Source organism: Trametes versicolor (genome assembly GCF_000271585.1).
Source record: "Trametes versicolor FP-101664 SS1 unplaced genomic scaffold TRAVEscaffold_12, whole genome shotgun sequence".
In the NCBI taxonomy this organism is placed as follows: domain Eukaryota; kingdom Fungi; phylum Basidiomycota; class Agaricomycetes; order Polyporales; family Polyporaceae; genus Trametes; species Trametes versicolor.
Window position 1 is genome coordinate 1,821,347 of NW_007360332.1, and position 16,047 is coordinate 1,837,393.

The window sequence follows — 16,047 nt, forward strand, 5'->3', positions numbered from 1 at the left end:
ACCGCGCTGCCAGTGACGCACACGTAGTCGCGGGCAGCCTGTGGTAAGTTAGTATCTGTTGTGTCGGTTTAGGCGTATGCCCGACGTTGCGGCAAGCACAAGGTATCTGCAGCGTGCGGGCGGCTGGTAAGGATTCACTGTGTTAGTTTGCCACTACCCGCCTCATTGATCGAAAGAAGTCCACTAGGCAGGAAGATGACGTTGGATAGCGCGCCACGGGCGATCGAGCGCAGACTTGGGGAGCCGAAGAACACTCCGACCCTTCACAAATCAAACCTCGCCCGGGCATTCAGCCACCCTAGATCCCCGGGTCATGTTAGTACGCCGGTGGATCTGAGCTGAATTGCCGGCTTCCCTCTACTCAGTGGCTGCTCGCTGTGGGGACTGGCCCCTGAGGTGTTCGCCATCCCTATAACCGACATGAACGGATCGTACACTCGACCTCTTGTGTGCTTCATGTTCAGAGTCTGCTTAGCACGGCATATATGGGCGTAGCGTTCATGATCCAATGAAGGCCTGCGTCTCTGCAAACCCGCGCCTTCGAAGGCACTAAAAGGACTACCTTCTAGAACCCGATCGAGTTCTTTACGAACAACGACTTGGTGAACTTTCGGCCGACCACCCTTCTTCGCTTCCCAAAGCGCCGGACGTTCGCCGCCGGTCAGCCTCTCCAGTGCTCGCGGTGTATAAGAGGCCTCCCCCTCGCCCATCCTCTCCTTTCCTCACACCACGACGTCTCTTCCTCCCCTACCAAGAGTGCATTATTCACTCGACCGTCTCCGTCCCCCTAGGCACATAGGGCGGGCGTTGATGCGTCCACTCGTGCTTCTCCTGTACGTCCTTGCCCTTTTCAATACTTGGTCCATGCTGACGATCGTCTGCAGACCAGTACTCACAAGGACGCCTGCGGTCTGAGCCCTGCGCTGGACCTCCGGGGAGGGAGGACTTCGCGGAAGCGACCTTGACCCGCCGTTACGGTACGTCGCTGCCTTCAGCCATTACCAGGGCCGTGCTGACTATGCGTTGAAGGCGAGACTCTCCTCCGCCATACGTACTGATGTTCTTGTTCTTGTCTCTTGTTCTTGTCTCGGTTTGGTGTCTCGGTTAGGTTCCCTTCAGCGGTCCTCGACTACGGCGACATGAAGACCGGCCCCCGGCGCTCGCAAGATCAAGTCCGACGGCCTCAGGTTCCAACGCTCAAGCTCAACCTCAAGATGTCCTCGACAGGCCGCCTTCCATGGACGACGCTCTGAAGACCGGCATCGAAGGCACAGACTGACGCCGTAGTGTAGATCTCGGGGGGTGCGAATGGGGTATTTCCCGGGGATAGCGCAGGCCTCATCGTGGCCCCCGGGTCCAGTACCCGCCCTTACGGCGGGGAAGCTAACTGCGCTGTAGCACTGTGTCTCGGCTTGTTGGCTCCGCATGATATAGCAATACCAGTTAATGGGCGTCTTTTGCGTCGTGCTTCGTTCACTCGCGCGTAATCTCCCGGACACGCAGAGCTACATGACCAAGCGAAGCCGTGTATTCCGAGAGTCATACATAAGTGGAATCCTACATGTCCAGCCGCACCTACGACGCAGACGCGCCCAGCGCCATCGCATACAGCTTCTCCCTGTCCCCGCTCTCGTCCACCAGCGCGCGCAGCAAGCCCTTCTCGTTCTTCAATAGCTCGCTCGGCCTCCCGAACTCCACCTGTATCGTGCGCATCGTGTTAGCTGTGCGCAGAATCCCGGGCAGCGCGCGGGGTGGGGTGGGGTACTCACGATGCGTCCGGCGTCGAGGACCATCTGGGGAGATGAGTCAGCAGCGGGAAGGGGAGGAGAGGAAGGGAGAGGAAGGGAGGGGAAAGGGGAGGGACGCACGATCTTGTCGGCGTCCATGATGGTCTGCAGGCGGTGCGCGACCGTGAGGAGCGTCACGTCTTTGCCGAGCTCGGTGCGCAGATAGGTCTGGATGAGCGTGTCCGTCTCGTAGTCTGCGGCTCTGCATCAGCGTCTGCCTAGAGCCATCCCACTGTGCGCCAAAACGTACCAATCGCAGACGTAGCTGTCCGAAAAACGGGTCAGCACAGACGCTACTAGCGCGCACCACTTATAGACGCACCTTCATCCAAGATCAACACCCCGCTCCTTCTCACGATCGCGCGCGCAAGCGCGAGGATCTGCCGCTGGCCCACGCTCAGGTTCGCGCCGCCGCCCGCGATCGCCGTGTCCAGCGTGATGCCCGCCCCCTCCGCCTGCAGGCTGAAGAGCCCCGCGGAGCGCAGCGCGGCGTTGAGCGTCGCGTCGGCGTGCTCGGAGAAGGGGTCGAGGTTCTGGCGGAGCGTCCCGCTGAGGAGCTCGGGCTGTGGGAGGGGGAGAGGCGTTAGCGTGTGTTGGGAGTGGGGAAGGAGAGGGTGAGGGAGAGGGAGGGGAGAAGGGGGAAGGGGGAGAGACGGACCACTTGGGGGATGATGGTGATGTTGGCGCGCAGGGCGTCGAGGTTGAGCGCGGAGGTCGGCAGGCCGTCGTACAGGACGGTGCCCTCGGTGAGGATGCACCGGAGGAGCGCGAGTGTCAGGGAGCTCTGTCAAGCTGTCAGTTGCAAGCACGACTGACGCGGAGAGAGGGACGCGCCTTTCCGCTGCCGGTGCGCCCGACGATGCCGACACGCTCCCCCGAGGCGACCTCGAACGAGATGTCGTGCAGGACCTTTGGGCCGTCCTAGAGTGCTGGTCAGGGTTTTGGGTGGACAGTGCGGGTGAGCGGACGTACGGGAGAGTATCGCGCGGAGAGGTTCTCGACTACGAGGTGGCCGCTTGCGGGCCAGTACGCGGGCGGGACACCGGAGGGGGTGGGCTTTGGCTCTTGCTCTACGGATAAGTATTGTTGTATGCGCTCCAAACTATTGCCTAGTGATCAAAGTGGTTAGTATGAGAATAAGGTCAGCGATGGCTCGCGATGTACGCACCGTTAACTTCGAATACGTTGAAGGTCCTAATCACGGCAAAGATGATAGCGCTGAAAGCCGCTACAACACAGTGAGCGACCCCTGGCGTGGGCGTGTGAAGTGGGAACAAACGCACTGGCCATGTTGAGCGAAAATCCGGTGTCGGACGCGCTCAGGCTCGAGGCGTAGACGAGGTAGACCGCGAGGCTGGTCGCGAACACTGTGCCGATGAAGTCCATACGCGCGGAAATCCACCTGTGTGGCGACGGCTTAGAGATCACGGGGGGTCTTACTGAGTCTCAGTCTGGGAGGGACTCGCCTATTGAAGTTCTCGTGCATGATGTACACTCTGCTGTACTTGTCCACCCGCTCGAACAGCTCCTTCTTGAAGGCTTCCTGGGCGCCGTAAGCTCGGATAGAGGCTGTGAGGTCATGTGAATATCTCGTTCGAGGAAAGTCAGACATGATACGCACTGATCCCGCTGACCGCAGCGCTGAAGTGCCCAAGGACGGGCGCCTTCGAGTTGCTCATCTCCCGTTTGGTCGACAGCTGTCCCGTCATGTACACGTTCCCGAGCAACGCGCCCAGTCCCGCGACGACGATGGAGGGGAGGAGGAAGATGGGCGAGAAGATGACGACGGCGACGACCTTGAGGACCATGAAGACGGTTCGTTCGACGAGCATCTGCGTGACCCCCTGGATGCCGTCGTCCACTGTGAGATAGCGCTCCATCCGTCAGCGATGAGACGATATTGAAACATGCTCGATGTCCTTGCCTGTTTGGATGTTCTCGGTGCAGCGGGTGATTATGCGGGCTGTCGGAGTCTTGTCCAGCCACCTACGGAAGGGTTCAGATCCGCGCCCTCACAATATAGCATACTTGAGCTTACCGTAGCGTAGTGCCGAGCACGGACCGCACGAGCTTCTGGTGAATGATGCGTGACGCCTTGATACTCCCGTAGAGGAACCAGATCACGAAGAACACTGCGATCGCCATACTAATCACGATCATCGCAGAGTACCGGGTCAGGTAGCTATGTAGGGTGAGCATCAGTGCATATAGGGGGAGATGCGGATACTCACTGGCTGAGAGAAATCTCGCTTGCGGGGTGAGTCTCGTACTGGGACGCCCAGCGACCGAGGTACCAGGCCTGAGAAGCAGTATGTCTGAGGATGACGCTGAAGGTCTCGGGATGGAGAGCAGTGCTCACCTGAGCGTTGATGAGGAGGTTATGGACGACGTGAGCGGAGACGTAAACAGTCCAGAACAAGGTCGGCCGGTTGGACGTATTACCGAGATACAGCTTGACTGCAAGGACATGTCAACTCGAGTGCATCCGGAGTGGTTATTGGAAGAGAACGCACGGGCCGACCACCCAACATGTCCATCTTCCATTTCCTCGGCGACCACGAGCTTTCCCGCGGTCTGCTTGGCCACAGAATCCTCGGGTTTCTCGAGGTCAACTTCGCGCTCGGCCTTCTCTAACTCCTCGCGCTCTTCAATGACTTCCTTAACGAGGTGCGAGTCGTGCTTGAGAACGTTGTCGAGGGAGCCTTGACTTAAGATGTGCCCGTCGGCACCCATATCGACGACGAAGTCTGCGATTGGGGCGACCATGGCAACATTGTGGGTCTGGTTGCGGAGTTACAGTCGTGAGAAGTAGTTAGTGTAAACGAGTTGAAGACTTACGACTAGCACGATAGTGCGCCCTTGAAGTAGATCACCCTTGAGACATCTCTCGACGATCCATTTCGCAGTGTGCACGTCGAGTGCAGCAAGGATCTGATGGCGCGATGAGCATAAGCACCACGGAGATGGAAAGGGCACCTCACATCATCCAACAGAAGGATGTCTGCAGAGGAATACACCGCGCGAGCAAGTGTAATTCGAGCCTGCAAGTAGTCAGTACCCCAGCGTTTTGCCCTTGTAAAAAGCATTACCTTTTGACCGCCGCTGTATACCCGCAATTTCAACAATCTGTCCTGCATCAATGTGTCGCTGAAATATACCTTAGAGTGATACCCTTTTCTCCAACTTCCGTATGATCGCCAGCGTCGAACAGGGCCAAGTCACGCTTCAATGCACATTGCTCGAGAACTTAAATCGCGTAGCGTTAGGCCGATTGAAATTGCTGCACTATGCTTCGCTCACCTTTGTCGTACCGTGTCTGATCGTAGGGGGCGCCGAAGAGGATGTTGTTCTGCACATTTGTCAGGCGCCAACTCCTCTTTCAATCAGGCAACGGACGCACCCTGATCGTATCGTTCTGCACCCAAGACTCCTGCGCCGCATACGCAACACCGCCCTCTCTCGGAAGACTTACGAACGCGTCTGGGCCCGAGGGGATGTAGTGCAGCTCCCCTGCGTTACACATTTATGATGAGCTACTGGATCGTGTTTGATGGGGAAAAGTGCGTTACTTACCCAGCAGTGCCATGAGGAGGGACGTCTTCCCAGATCCAGTAGGGCCAACGATCAAGTTGATCTTCCCGCGTTGGAAGAGCAGCTCATCGTCTACGGTCAGCACGAATTGCCGTCTGCGCGTCCCGCCAGGAGTACGCGAGGGGGCTGTGTCGTTGGACCAGGTAAAGGAGGTGTGGCGGATGCCAATGACACCTTGACGATCGTGTGAGACCGTGTTCGGCCAGATCTCTTCGCCATCTGACTTGTTCTCGCCCGCGAACTCGTCGATGAGTTCCGTCTGATTCTGGGTCAGATGGAAAGACCATCGGGGCAAAGACACGCGTACTCACATTCCACAGAAAGTCGGAAATACGGTTCAAGGAGACCGATGCTACATTGGGTTGTCAGCATAGCGACTGTGGAGCGGTGATGGAATTCGCATACTTTGCATCACCTGCGGCAGGACGTAGAAGAACGAATGCATCTCTCTCCGGAGCATGTCAAACACTGGACCAACGCGTGAGCTATGGCGGTTGTGCTTTTGGTACGGAATAGATGCTTACCCGTCATGGAGGAGAACACGGTCGAAGCTGTGGGGAATTAGAGCAAGTACTGTGAAACTGCATGGTATACGTACCTGTCAGTTCTTTCTTCATGATCACGGTCTATGGAGAGATAAGTATGATGCTACACCAGAGTTGGTACGGTCACGAAGCCACTTACGTAGGTGAAGAAGGTCGTGAGCATGACGAAGTACGGCAATGCATAGCTATCAAGTTGTCAATGCGTGCTCGCCTATTCGACGTCGCAGGTTGCGAGACGTACTTGCATAGGTTGATGCAGGACGTCAGCATCTTAGTTCTGCGCACTAAACGTAGTTCGACTTCACGCTTCTCGTCGAGCTGTGCCGCTGTGCGATCCTCCCAACCGAACAGTTTGATCATGCGGATGACGTTCATCACTTGGGAAAAACAAGTCAGATGCTGGCGTTATTCCGATGACGGCACGGAATGCTTACTTTCAGTGACGGCTTGGACGCGCGAGTCTGTCTGCAATTACATAGGTTTGTGAGTGACGTGAAAAGTGAGAAGTTGTGATAGCGGGAAACGTACGCGCTTCATCTTCTCAGCTTGCACGCCCTCCACGCTCTTGGCCAGATAGCCAGGAACGGGAAGCATGCACGCCATGAAGACAATCCCCAAAATCGCGCTGCACAAGACGGGTCCGTGAGCTGAGATCAGAGTGCCACAAAGTGAAGGCATTACATACCTCCATCCTAAGACTTTGTACAGGAAGATAGTGCACAAGGTCACCTGAAGCGGCCACTCTACCGCTGTGTCCGAGAAGTTCCGGTAAGCGTCTGGCAAGAGTGTGCCTAGCACAAAGACCTACTGAAGAAGACCGCGTACTGGCTTAGGTCGTCCAGGGTACGCAGGTCGCCGGATACCAGGTTGTTGATCCTCCCGATGAGATGGGCGCTCTCTGTGTTCCCTTGTGCACGATCCGCTTTGGCCACACCGACTCGGGGCTCAGTTGCCCCCGTCAACTTTCCCTTTCCCTTCGTCGGTGCGTTTGAAGTGCTTTCGACGTTTGCAGGCGCCTCGTCTGGCAGGTCTGCGGTCTCGACTACGGTCTCGTCCCGGAAAGTTGCGCCGTCGCTGACATCACCGTCGTCACTGTCAGCTGTCCCGGCCTTCACGCGGATGCGCAGTGCGTGCTCGAAGACGAGGTCCGTAATCATAGCTTGCACGCGGATATTGATCCTGGTCTATGCACAAGTTCAGCGTCTTTCTGTACAGGTAGAGGAGGGGCTCCTCACGTGGTTGAAGATGAACCACTGGACAAGCATGTCGCTGAGAGCGCTTCCGACGAAGAACAGCGCGATCCAGAACCAAGGTCGTATCTCGGCGCCAGCTCCGCCAGTCTCCATGTACCTGACCAATTCATCACATTCGTGAAACCATGTAAAGAACGGGACCTCGAGGGGACATACGTGAGGAGTTGGTTGACACTGACAGGTGCCGCGAATGACGCGAGTACCTTAAATCTCGTCAGGATTTCGGGGGCGACTGCGGTAAAACGCGAATCAGGTACTCACCAGAAGGATGTCTAGGATGGCCAGATTGGCCAGCTGAGCCCCTAGTAGATGCATGCACTCAGTAGCAGATCGACTGGCGAAGCACAGCGTCAAGACTCACAGAACACTCGAATCAAGCCAAACCCGATGTGCCGGCGCGACTTGCTCTGCAACGGGTCCAAATGCTGATAACGCGTGTTATGAGTAATCCAACATTCACAGGCTGAGGACATACGGGAAAGCTTTGACGTCTGAGGTTCGTCAGGTAGTCGTAGTCGGGCAACGGCGGAAGCGCCTCGTAGGTAAGACGCGAAGCGCGCCACGCCTTCCAGACTATGGGCTCTAGATACCCGAACACGAGCAGCGACAGTATAGACGCTGTCTGCTCAGGCGCAAGTTCCACTTGTGACTCGTGCTGTTGGCGCCGCGAAATGAGTGAGCGCGTCTCAGAAGAAAGCAAAACGCTCGAACCTTGGACTGGGCGGGGTTGTACTGCCTAGGCGTGAGGAGTGGGATAACGACCCCCGCGAGGGAGATCAAGGCTATCTTCGCCCACAGGAGTTTCCCTTCTGCTAGGTCCGCAGGGGATACGGTCATGGTCGCGAGGGGCCAGACGTCGCGATACATGTATACGCACCACGTCACCGCGAGCAGGCATGACGCAGACGCGAACGCGCGGTGTCCAAGTGAAGAGTTGCCGAGTGTAGCAAGCAAGCATAGTATGCCAACATATGACTGTAGACAGTACGCGTTAGGGCGATGCTTGAAAGAATCAACACGCGACCTACATATAGTACGCATTGTGCAATCAAAACGCCAAGCCCCAGGTCTTCGTTTCTACTGGCATGTCCCAAAAGAGAGTAAATCGAGATGCCGAGCAGGGTCAAGACGGTCAGGAGCTGAACGAGTCGCCAGGTGAAAATCGCGATATTGCTGCGTCCTAACTGGGTCGGCACGTCGCCCTTAGAGCGCGAACTCCGAAACGTAACGAGCAGTAGCACGACCACAGACAAGACGGCACAGTAAGCAGGTACGAACAAGGTATCTGTCCAGATACTAGAATCGAGCAAATGTCAGCGTTATTCGTTAAACGCGTTGCAGCAGTGACGCGTACCTAGATTCGTTGAACGCAGCTAGCACGACCTGAGGAGCCAGTACGTGTTCCCGTACAACATCGCGCAGCGTATCCAAGTCCATGATACGGAGGCGAGTACGGTGTGACTCAAACTAGGCCAGAATTATGAACAGCCCAAGGTAGAAGAGACGAAAGCAATGTTGTCACCACCGCCTGAGTCCCGCCTTTAACAGATTGAGTTCTGCCAGCGCGAGTTTCGCGAGAATGACTCGAAAACCGCGATCCGCAGGTTCTTCGTGAGTAACGCGATTCTTGCCGCCGGGACCGCTATGATGCCTTCTGACTCTGGGTCCAGGCACGGTGGGGAGTGCTCGCCGGCGATGCGTGATGCGGTAACTGCATGGTGTGCTACCAAACGCTCGAGCGAAACATACCCGGCGGGCGGCGGTCGTGGGGCTGAATAACAAACGCCGAAGTAAGGTTTGATGCGCGAGTGCCCTGGCCACATATGGTAGGTGTGTAAGATGGCATTATAGCCGACCCACAGCCGACCGGATAGAAGCACCAAAAACACAAATATCCATTCATTCACAGGATGAGAATACAAACATCAGCGCAGTTGGCTTCCCCGCCATAAGGACAGGTACTAGACCCGGGGGCCGCGATGAGGCCTGCGCTATCCCCGGGAAATACCCCATGCACGTCCCCCGAGATCTACACTACGTCGCCAGCCAGTACCCTCGATTCCAGTCTTCAGACCGTCGTCCAGGCCCCGTCGACTTGAAAGAAATCTTGAGCTTGAGCTTGAACGTTGGAACCTAGGGCCGTCGGAGCTGATCTTGCCAGCGCCCGGGGTCAGTCTTCATGTCGCCGTAGTCGAGGATCGCGCCGAGAAGAACCTAACCGAGCCACATACAAGAGACAAGAGACACGGGACAGAAGCAAGCACATTAGTACGTATATCGGAGGAGAGTCTCACCTTCAATGCATAGTCAGCACGGGCTCGGGGTGGTAAAAGGCCATGACGTACCGCAACGGTGGGTCAAAATTGCTTCCGCGAAGTCTCCCCTCCCCAGGAGTCCAGCGCGGGGCTCAGACCGCAGGCGTCTTGACGAGCACTGGTCTATAGAAGAAGGTCAGCATGGCGCAGATTATGATAGAAGGTGGCGACGTACCAAGAGAAGCACGGGTGAACGCATCAACGCCCGCCCTATGTGCCTAGGGGGACGGATGATGGTCGAGTGAATAATGCACTCTTGGTTGGGGAGGAAGAGACGTCGTGGTTGAGGGGAAGAAGATACGGGCGAGAAGAGGGCGTCTTATACACCGGGAGCTGGCTGAAGAGGCTGGCTAGTGCTGGCGCTTAGGAAGCGAACAAGTGCTGCCGGTGCACGTGGTGTTTGCCTGCGCTGACTTTAGGCTGGTGCGGCGGTGCTCCTTCTTGTCAACCACACGATTGTGATCGACGCGTGGCGGCGTGTGCTCCTGGGCACGCTGATAGGGGATAGCAGGGTTTATAGCCACTTGTAGTCCGCGGGCGTGCGCGGCCAAATTCCGCCGAGGGCTTCAACGGAGGTCTTCAAATTCTGGAATCTGCAACTATGATTCTTTGCCCAGATACAGATGACAAGTTTCATCAGAGGCTGTCCCGCGGGCCGTAATTAGTGCGAGAAAGAGCTCGAGCAGGTAGTGGACTTAGTGGAGGACGTCGAGGAAGGACTGAGAAAGGCGCCCGCCGCGTCGAGTGTCCCAGATGCTTAGTCATCAATACTCGTAATCAGCAACACGAGGCTCTCGCCGGCGAGCGATTCATCCCTCTTGCCATACGAGTCGCTCGCTGGCACCATCCTTGCTATACTGGTATTCTTCTGTCCAAAAAGCAGCTCTTGGTATTTCGCCGTTTGATGTTCTCCGAACCCAAGCCCGACAGTGACAGCGGCCCTAATCCGCCCTGGTACACCTTCTTGCCCGATGGACGTTTTGATCCCGGCGGCATTCCCGACCGTCTCCTACAACATTCCGAGCTGCAAAAGCGGGGCATCGTACCAACTGGTACTTTTAAACCTGTAAGACAAATTGTTTGCTGATGTATCCCCTGCGCTAACTAATGCTTTACGCAGGGTGCCGTATTCAGCGTCAAGGGCTTCTTGGAAAACGCTCCGCAATTCGACCCCGCCCTAGTCATCAAAGTTCTTGACACAAACGGGGCAGAGCTTCCCATTTATGAACGCCTGCTAGGCGAGCTCGATCGCCCCAATAACCACACTCTGCCGTCCGAGATCACAACTGTTGGCCACCCGTTGCTTATCATGCCGTTCATTGGTTCTATCTGGGATCTTCACGATCCCTATTCCTCTCCCCGTTTTCTGGTAGACTTTCTTTATCAGTTCGTAGAGGTGCGTGTTGCGGTTTAATTCCCTCGCACGACCCGGTAACTGATTTTGCTCAGGGCGTCGAGTACCTGCATAGCCATCACATCGTCCATATGGTACGTTCGCCCCCAGAAGCTTACGACGCTCAATGTGCCTGACTACCATCCACTAGGACATATCTCCGCACAATGTCCTGTTAGGACTGCCAAGCAACGTCGAAGTGCACAAGGACATCGTTGCGTACAGACTCTACATCATTGACTTCGACATTGCGAGGCGGTTCAAGCTGGGGCCTGGTGTCCAGCCTGCAATCACGCTCCCCGATACCCAATATCCCCCTCCGAAGGGTCTCAAACATTTCGACCCTTACTCGTGGGACGTATATTGCATGGGGCTCACGATGGAGTCTATTATGAAGGCGAGCCGCTGTCCATGTTTTCAACGATGAGCGCATCATCTCACCATAGTCATTTGACGACCAGCTGGTGTACAGGGACACGGGTGAGCAGGCATACTGGCCTGCTAGGAGATTTGTGAAGTGGCTCGTCGGTGACGAACGGGGGTGTACCGGCGTGTGTCGCTGTCGACCTACAGCACGCACGGCGCTGCGCGTCCTAGTGATTCTTCGGTGGGCGGCCTATACTGCGGAGGGCTATCGGTGGATGGCGCAGGCTCTATCACGCTTGTGGACGAGTCGCAACTGACGCTACGCGAGGCCATACTATTGGATCTCTAAGCAGTTTGAACCCCGCAGTGCGGCAACTTATGGTTGCACGTGCACGGGATGTAAATATGCCTGTGCAGCGGGCTCAAGGTCCCCTGTCCATACGTCTATTTCGGGGGAAATACTATGTCTTCGTATTCAAGGTTGGTAGGTTGATATGCAGCCTCGCGCGCGCGCGTACTGACACGGGCTCCGTTAGTCAGATGAACCCGGCCCTCACATGTATTGATCGAGGCTCGTTCAGTGTCCCTTCAGGTTATTGCACGAGAACGAGTGCAGACGCACAGGTCTTTGTCACTATCGTCCGACAACGTGCAGGGCACAGAATCTTGACGCTTCCGTCCCAGTTAGATGTTGCGTTTTCAAACAATGCCTTCGTAAACCGATCTTCTGCAGAACTCGGAAGACGTCGGCCGGGGAGGCTCAGTAATTCTAGTTTGGTTTAAGCTCTCGCTCCTCCCAGTGTGCCGGATAGCATCGCAGGACCAGGGATCCAACTTACAACTAACGCCGCTCCACATGATACTACTAGCGTTCACACACTTCTCTGCCAGTGGTTCTGATCGGTTCAACACGTCCTCCAATGCAAACGCCGGCGGAATCCGGCCGCGAATACCGCCGGCAACTACAGAGTAGCAGCTCTGCAACTACCGCGTGCCCGGGAGCACACACCGCCACATATCGATCACGATCGGACGGCTGAGAAGAACAGTTCTAATTATCCGCCACACCAGGCAGCCCCGAAACTCAACCACCACACCTTGTTCGCTCCCTAGGCGCCGGCCCGAGAGGTTCGCCCCCAGTCAGCCTCTCCAGCCGGCTCGCGGTGTATAAGACGCCCTCTTCTCACCCATATCTTCTTCCCCTCACACCACGACGTCTCTTCCTCCCCGACCAAGAGTGCATTATTCACTCGCTCATTACCGGTCCCCCTATGCACATAGGACGGGCGTTGATGCGCACACCCGTGCTTCTCCCTGTACGTTGTTGCCTCTTTTGTCCATTCGCCTTATGTTGAACATCGTCCGCAGACCAGTACTCACAAAGACGCCTGCGGTCCGAGCCCCGCGCTGGACTCCCGGGGAGGGGAGACTTCGCGGAAGCGACCTTGACCCGCCGTCACGGTACGTCGCTACCTTCTGCCATCATCGAGTACGCGCTGACCATCCATTGTAGGTGTGATTCCTCCGACATACGCACTAATGGTCTCCCTTTCTGTTTTGGTTTGGATAGCTTGCAGACAAGATGGCTTTCACGGACTTCGAAGGACATGAAGACCGGCCCACGGCGCTCGCAACGTCGACTCCGGACGGTCCAGGTTCAAGCTCGCAGTGTCCTCGACTGGACGCCTTCCTCGGACGACGCTCTGAAGTTTTGCATTGCAAGCACGGACCCACGACGTAAGATAGCAGCGTAATGTAGATCACGGGGGACGTGTATGGGGTATTTCCCGGGGATAACGCAGGCCTCACCGTGGCCCCCGGGTCCAGTACTTGCCCTTACGGCGGGGAAGCCAACTGCGTTGTATTCCTGTATATTACGGCCTGTACATGCCTTCGTATCTTTCTCACCCAATATTAGCCTGCATCGACGTCGGTATCTGTGCCTCCCTCGCGAACCAACACCTAGGAGTTCCGCGCGTTTTCACGGCGCCTACGTAGCGTCGTGTGTTCTCCACCGCGATTAGACACGCCCACGGGGAGTGCGATTGTGTTGTGGGCGCACTGAGAGACCCTGCGGAGTCCGAGGGTGTAACACGGGGACCTGGGAATGCGTGCACGGCCCTGCCTGCTCCATACAAACATAGAATGCGCATGAGTAAGAGCCCTCTTCACGAAGTATGACACAGGACCCAGAAAATCGCATGTTTCAAAGATCTGTCTGCGGGTCGTCGGGGGTACGTCGTGCCGTGCCAACTCCGAGTTTAGCACGGAGTCGCGACAGAGAGCGAACGAGCCAGTCATAGCACTCCGTCGCGTAGACCGCCCACCGAAGGATGACGAGGACGCGCAGCGCCGTACGTGCTGTCGGCCGGCAGCGGCATACGCCGGTGCACCCTCGTTCGTTGCCGACAAGCCACTGGACGAATTTATTAGCGGGCCAGTATGGCTGCACCTTCTCGTCCCTGTAGACTGTCTGGTCATCGTACGACTATGATGAGAGGATGCAGTACGGTTGAAGAGGCAAACATAGCTCACCTGTATAACAGACTCCATTGTGAGTGCCATGCAGTACACGTCCCAGGAATAAGGATCGAAATGTCGGAGGCCGTTCGGTGGTGAGATTTGGGTGTCCGGGAGCGTTATCGCAGGTTGGACGCCAGGGCCCAGCTTGAAGCGCCGGGATATGTCGAAGTCGATGATGTACACTCTATGCGCCACAATACTCTTGTGCACCTCTACGTTTCGGGGCAGCCCCGCTAAAACGTTTTGCGGACATATGTCCTGGTCCATGACAGTCAGCTTCGCTCGTCGTCATAAGGAATATGGGTTTTGCCGCGTACGTACCATATGAACGACGTGCAGGCTATGCAGATATTCGAGTCCCTGAACGTATTTTAGCCACTTATCAAAGGTCCAGCATCGCGCGACGTACCTCTACAAATTGAAAAAGAAACTCTACCAGTTTCCGTGGAGACCAATTGAGCCCATGCATATGGCGGAGGTAGCCAACGAACGGCATGATCAGCAGCGGATGGCCAGCGTTTGTGATCTCAGACGGGACGGTGTGGTTATTGGGACGATCGATTTCGCGTAGAAGGAGCTCGTAAATGGGAAGCTCTTCGCCGTTTGTGTCAAGAATTTTGATAACCTGGATGGGATCTCGCGGAGTGTTGTCCGATAAATCCCTAGTGCAGAATACGACACCCTGCGAAGAGGCATCAGTTGCAGCAGCAGAATTATTGGAAAAGACGCTTTCGTACGGGTTTCATAGCACCATAGGGGACAATTCCCCGTTGTTGCAGCTCGGGGTGGCGTAAGAGACGGTCGGGAACGCCAGCAGGGTCCATACCCCCATGCGGGAAAAAGGTATACCAGGGCGGATTGCTGTCATCTTCGGATGCGGACTCAGAGGACATTGACAAGTACTATACCAACTAAAGTTGTTTGGGCAGCGAACTAGTACAGTGAGTGTAGACCAGCCAGTATGTCCAATGAGTGAGCACAAGAGTAGTTCAAGTTCAAGTTCAAGCTGTTCCAGTACAAGACGGCCGTCGTCGGCGATAGCCTCGTGTTGTCCACAAATGGGGATGACGTAAGCATCAGTACGCTCATCGCGGGCGCCAATTTTCTCGGTTAGGTTGCTCGACGTCCCTCACTTGTCCCTCACACTTGCGTTGAAATTACGCGGCTGATAGTGCGATATGCGAATACTATGACGATCGATTTGTACAAAAATGTTTTACTTCCGCCGCGAACTCTCAACTTTAAGTTCAAGTCGCAACTTTAAGTCCAAATGCAGCTTCTATTGTCCGTTTTGACCCTTTTTGGCATATGTCACTGTCTACTTGCGAACCTCTATACGCTAATCTAGCATCAATGCCCGCCGGCTTTTGCCCAGCAAAGTGAGTTCAGACAGCGCACGTTGCTGGTAATGTTTTGCAATCGATAGTTGATTTTGAAAGCTTGGCGTAACTGCGTCGGCACTGAGGTCACACTGCAGTCGCGCTGCAGTCGAGCTTGGGTCGCGCTGAGGTCGCGCTGAGGTCGCGCTGAGGTCGCGCTGAGGTCACGCTGAGGTGTACTGAGGCCGGCTAATGGCACACAGAGGTCATCTGAAGCTACTAGCACAGGTAGCATGAGGCAGGCCTAGTCGAGACCGCTGGACTTAGTGATCCGGGTGTCATCCTAGGCTCGCAGTCGAAGCTCAATCACTTCCGCTCCCTCCCTCCTTTCATTCTGTTGCTTCCTCGTATTCTCTCTATTCTTCCTCAGGCTCTCGTTCTCTCACTTCCTCTCTCACTCCTTTCTCCGGTTACCGACTCGGACTTGAAGAAAGCGACATTCCCGGCTATACGTCTAAAGGGCGGACCGGGGGCCACCGTCAAGAGCTTTTTTCAGTTCAGAACGGTCCGCTTCAAGTTTGTGAGCAGCGACACAATGTGAATGGCAACATACTGATTTTATCTGTTGAACTTCTGTGTCTACGGCTGCACCAGACCGGGAGTGGCAATGATAGTGGCTATGCGTCTACCATACGCCAGCATGGACTTTCCTACTTACCATATATGTACATTCTTTTGTTCTGTACTTACTTGGCATCCTGCCATCCCTCCATATGATTCTGGTACGTTCTACGATGTTCCGGACTATTCTAGATAGCGTCCGGATTACTCGCATTACTCAGCCATGGACTATCTGACCTTATGTCGATTATGCTCCCTTACTCAGCGTTACTCATCGCTCAGTCAGCGTCCTCTGGACGTCACATGCCCTCTTCTTATACGCTTACTCATCGTT

At 55.7% G+C, this 16,047-nt stretch overlaps 3 protein-coding genes across 3 annotated transcripts; 1 reads left to right on the plus strand and 2 right to left on the minus strand.

The window, feature by feature from the left end:
* Window positions 1-1,575: 1,575 nt before the first annotated feature.
* On the minus strand, window positions 1,576-8,043 carry TRAVEDRAFT_60970 (P-loop containing nucleoside triphosphate hydrolase protein; the record flags this gene model as incomplete). Its single annotated transcript, XM_008045716.1, has 39 exons — window positions 1,576-1,698; window positions 1,770-1,793; window positions 1,869-1,981; window positions 2,095-2,350; window positions 2,446-2,571; window positions 2,622-2,708; window positions 2,760-2,896; window positions 2,956-3,015; window positions 3,071-3,189; window positions 3,254-3,356; window positions 3,409-3,648; window positions 3,712-3,773; window positions 3,826-3,969; window positions 4,019-4,086; window positions 4,147-4,244; window positions 4,301-4,568; window positions 4,626-4,718; window positions 4,769-4,828; window positions 4,877-4,889; window positions 4,946-5,033; window positions 5,088-5,136; window positions 5,188-5,297; window positions 5,361-5,637; window positions 5,690-5,730; window positions 5,784-5,846; window positions 5,903-5,929; window positions 5,977-6,004; window positions 6,063-6,108; window positions 6,165-6,300; window positions 6,358-6,388; window positions 6,452-6,548; window positions 6,609-6,672; window positions 6,732-7,107; window positions 7,159-7,273; window positions 7,333-7,379; window positions 7,438-7,478; window positions 7,538-7,601; window positions 7,652-7,831; window positions 7,888-8,043. The coding sequence occupies 39 exons, from the start codon at window positions 8,041-8,043 to the stop codon at window positions 1,576-1,578; spliced, it is 4,230 nt and encodes a 1,409-aa protein (XP_008043907.1).
* Window positions 8,044-10,395: 2,352 nt separating this feature from the next.
* Window positions 10,396-11,311, plus strand: TRAVEDRAFT_52813 (uncharacterized protein; the record flags this gene model as incomplete). The annotated part of the gene is made up of 4 exons (XM_008045371.1): window positions 10,396-10,557; window positions 10,612-10,887; window positions 10,941-10,979; window positions 11,036-11,311. 4 exons carry the CDS (start codon window positions 10,396-10,398, stop codon window positions 11,309-11,311), a joined length of 753 nt encoding a protein of 250 aa, XP_008043562.1.
* A 2,145-nt stretch (window positions 11,312-13,456) lies between these two features.
* On the minus strand, window positions 13,457-14,666 carry TRAVEDRAFT_23945 (uncharacterized protein; the record flags this gene model as incomplete). Its single annotated transcript, XM_008045159.1, has 5 exons — window positions 13,457-13,738; window positions 13,786-14,031; window positions 14,095-14,133; window positions 14,183-14,455; window positions 14,511-14,666. 5 exons carry the CDS (start codon window positions 14,664-14,666, stop codon window positions 13,457-13,459), a joined length of 996 nt encoding a protein of 331 aa, XP_008043350.1.
* Between the last annotated feature and the right edge of the window lie 1,381 nt (window positions 14,667-16,047).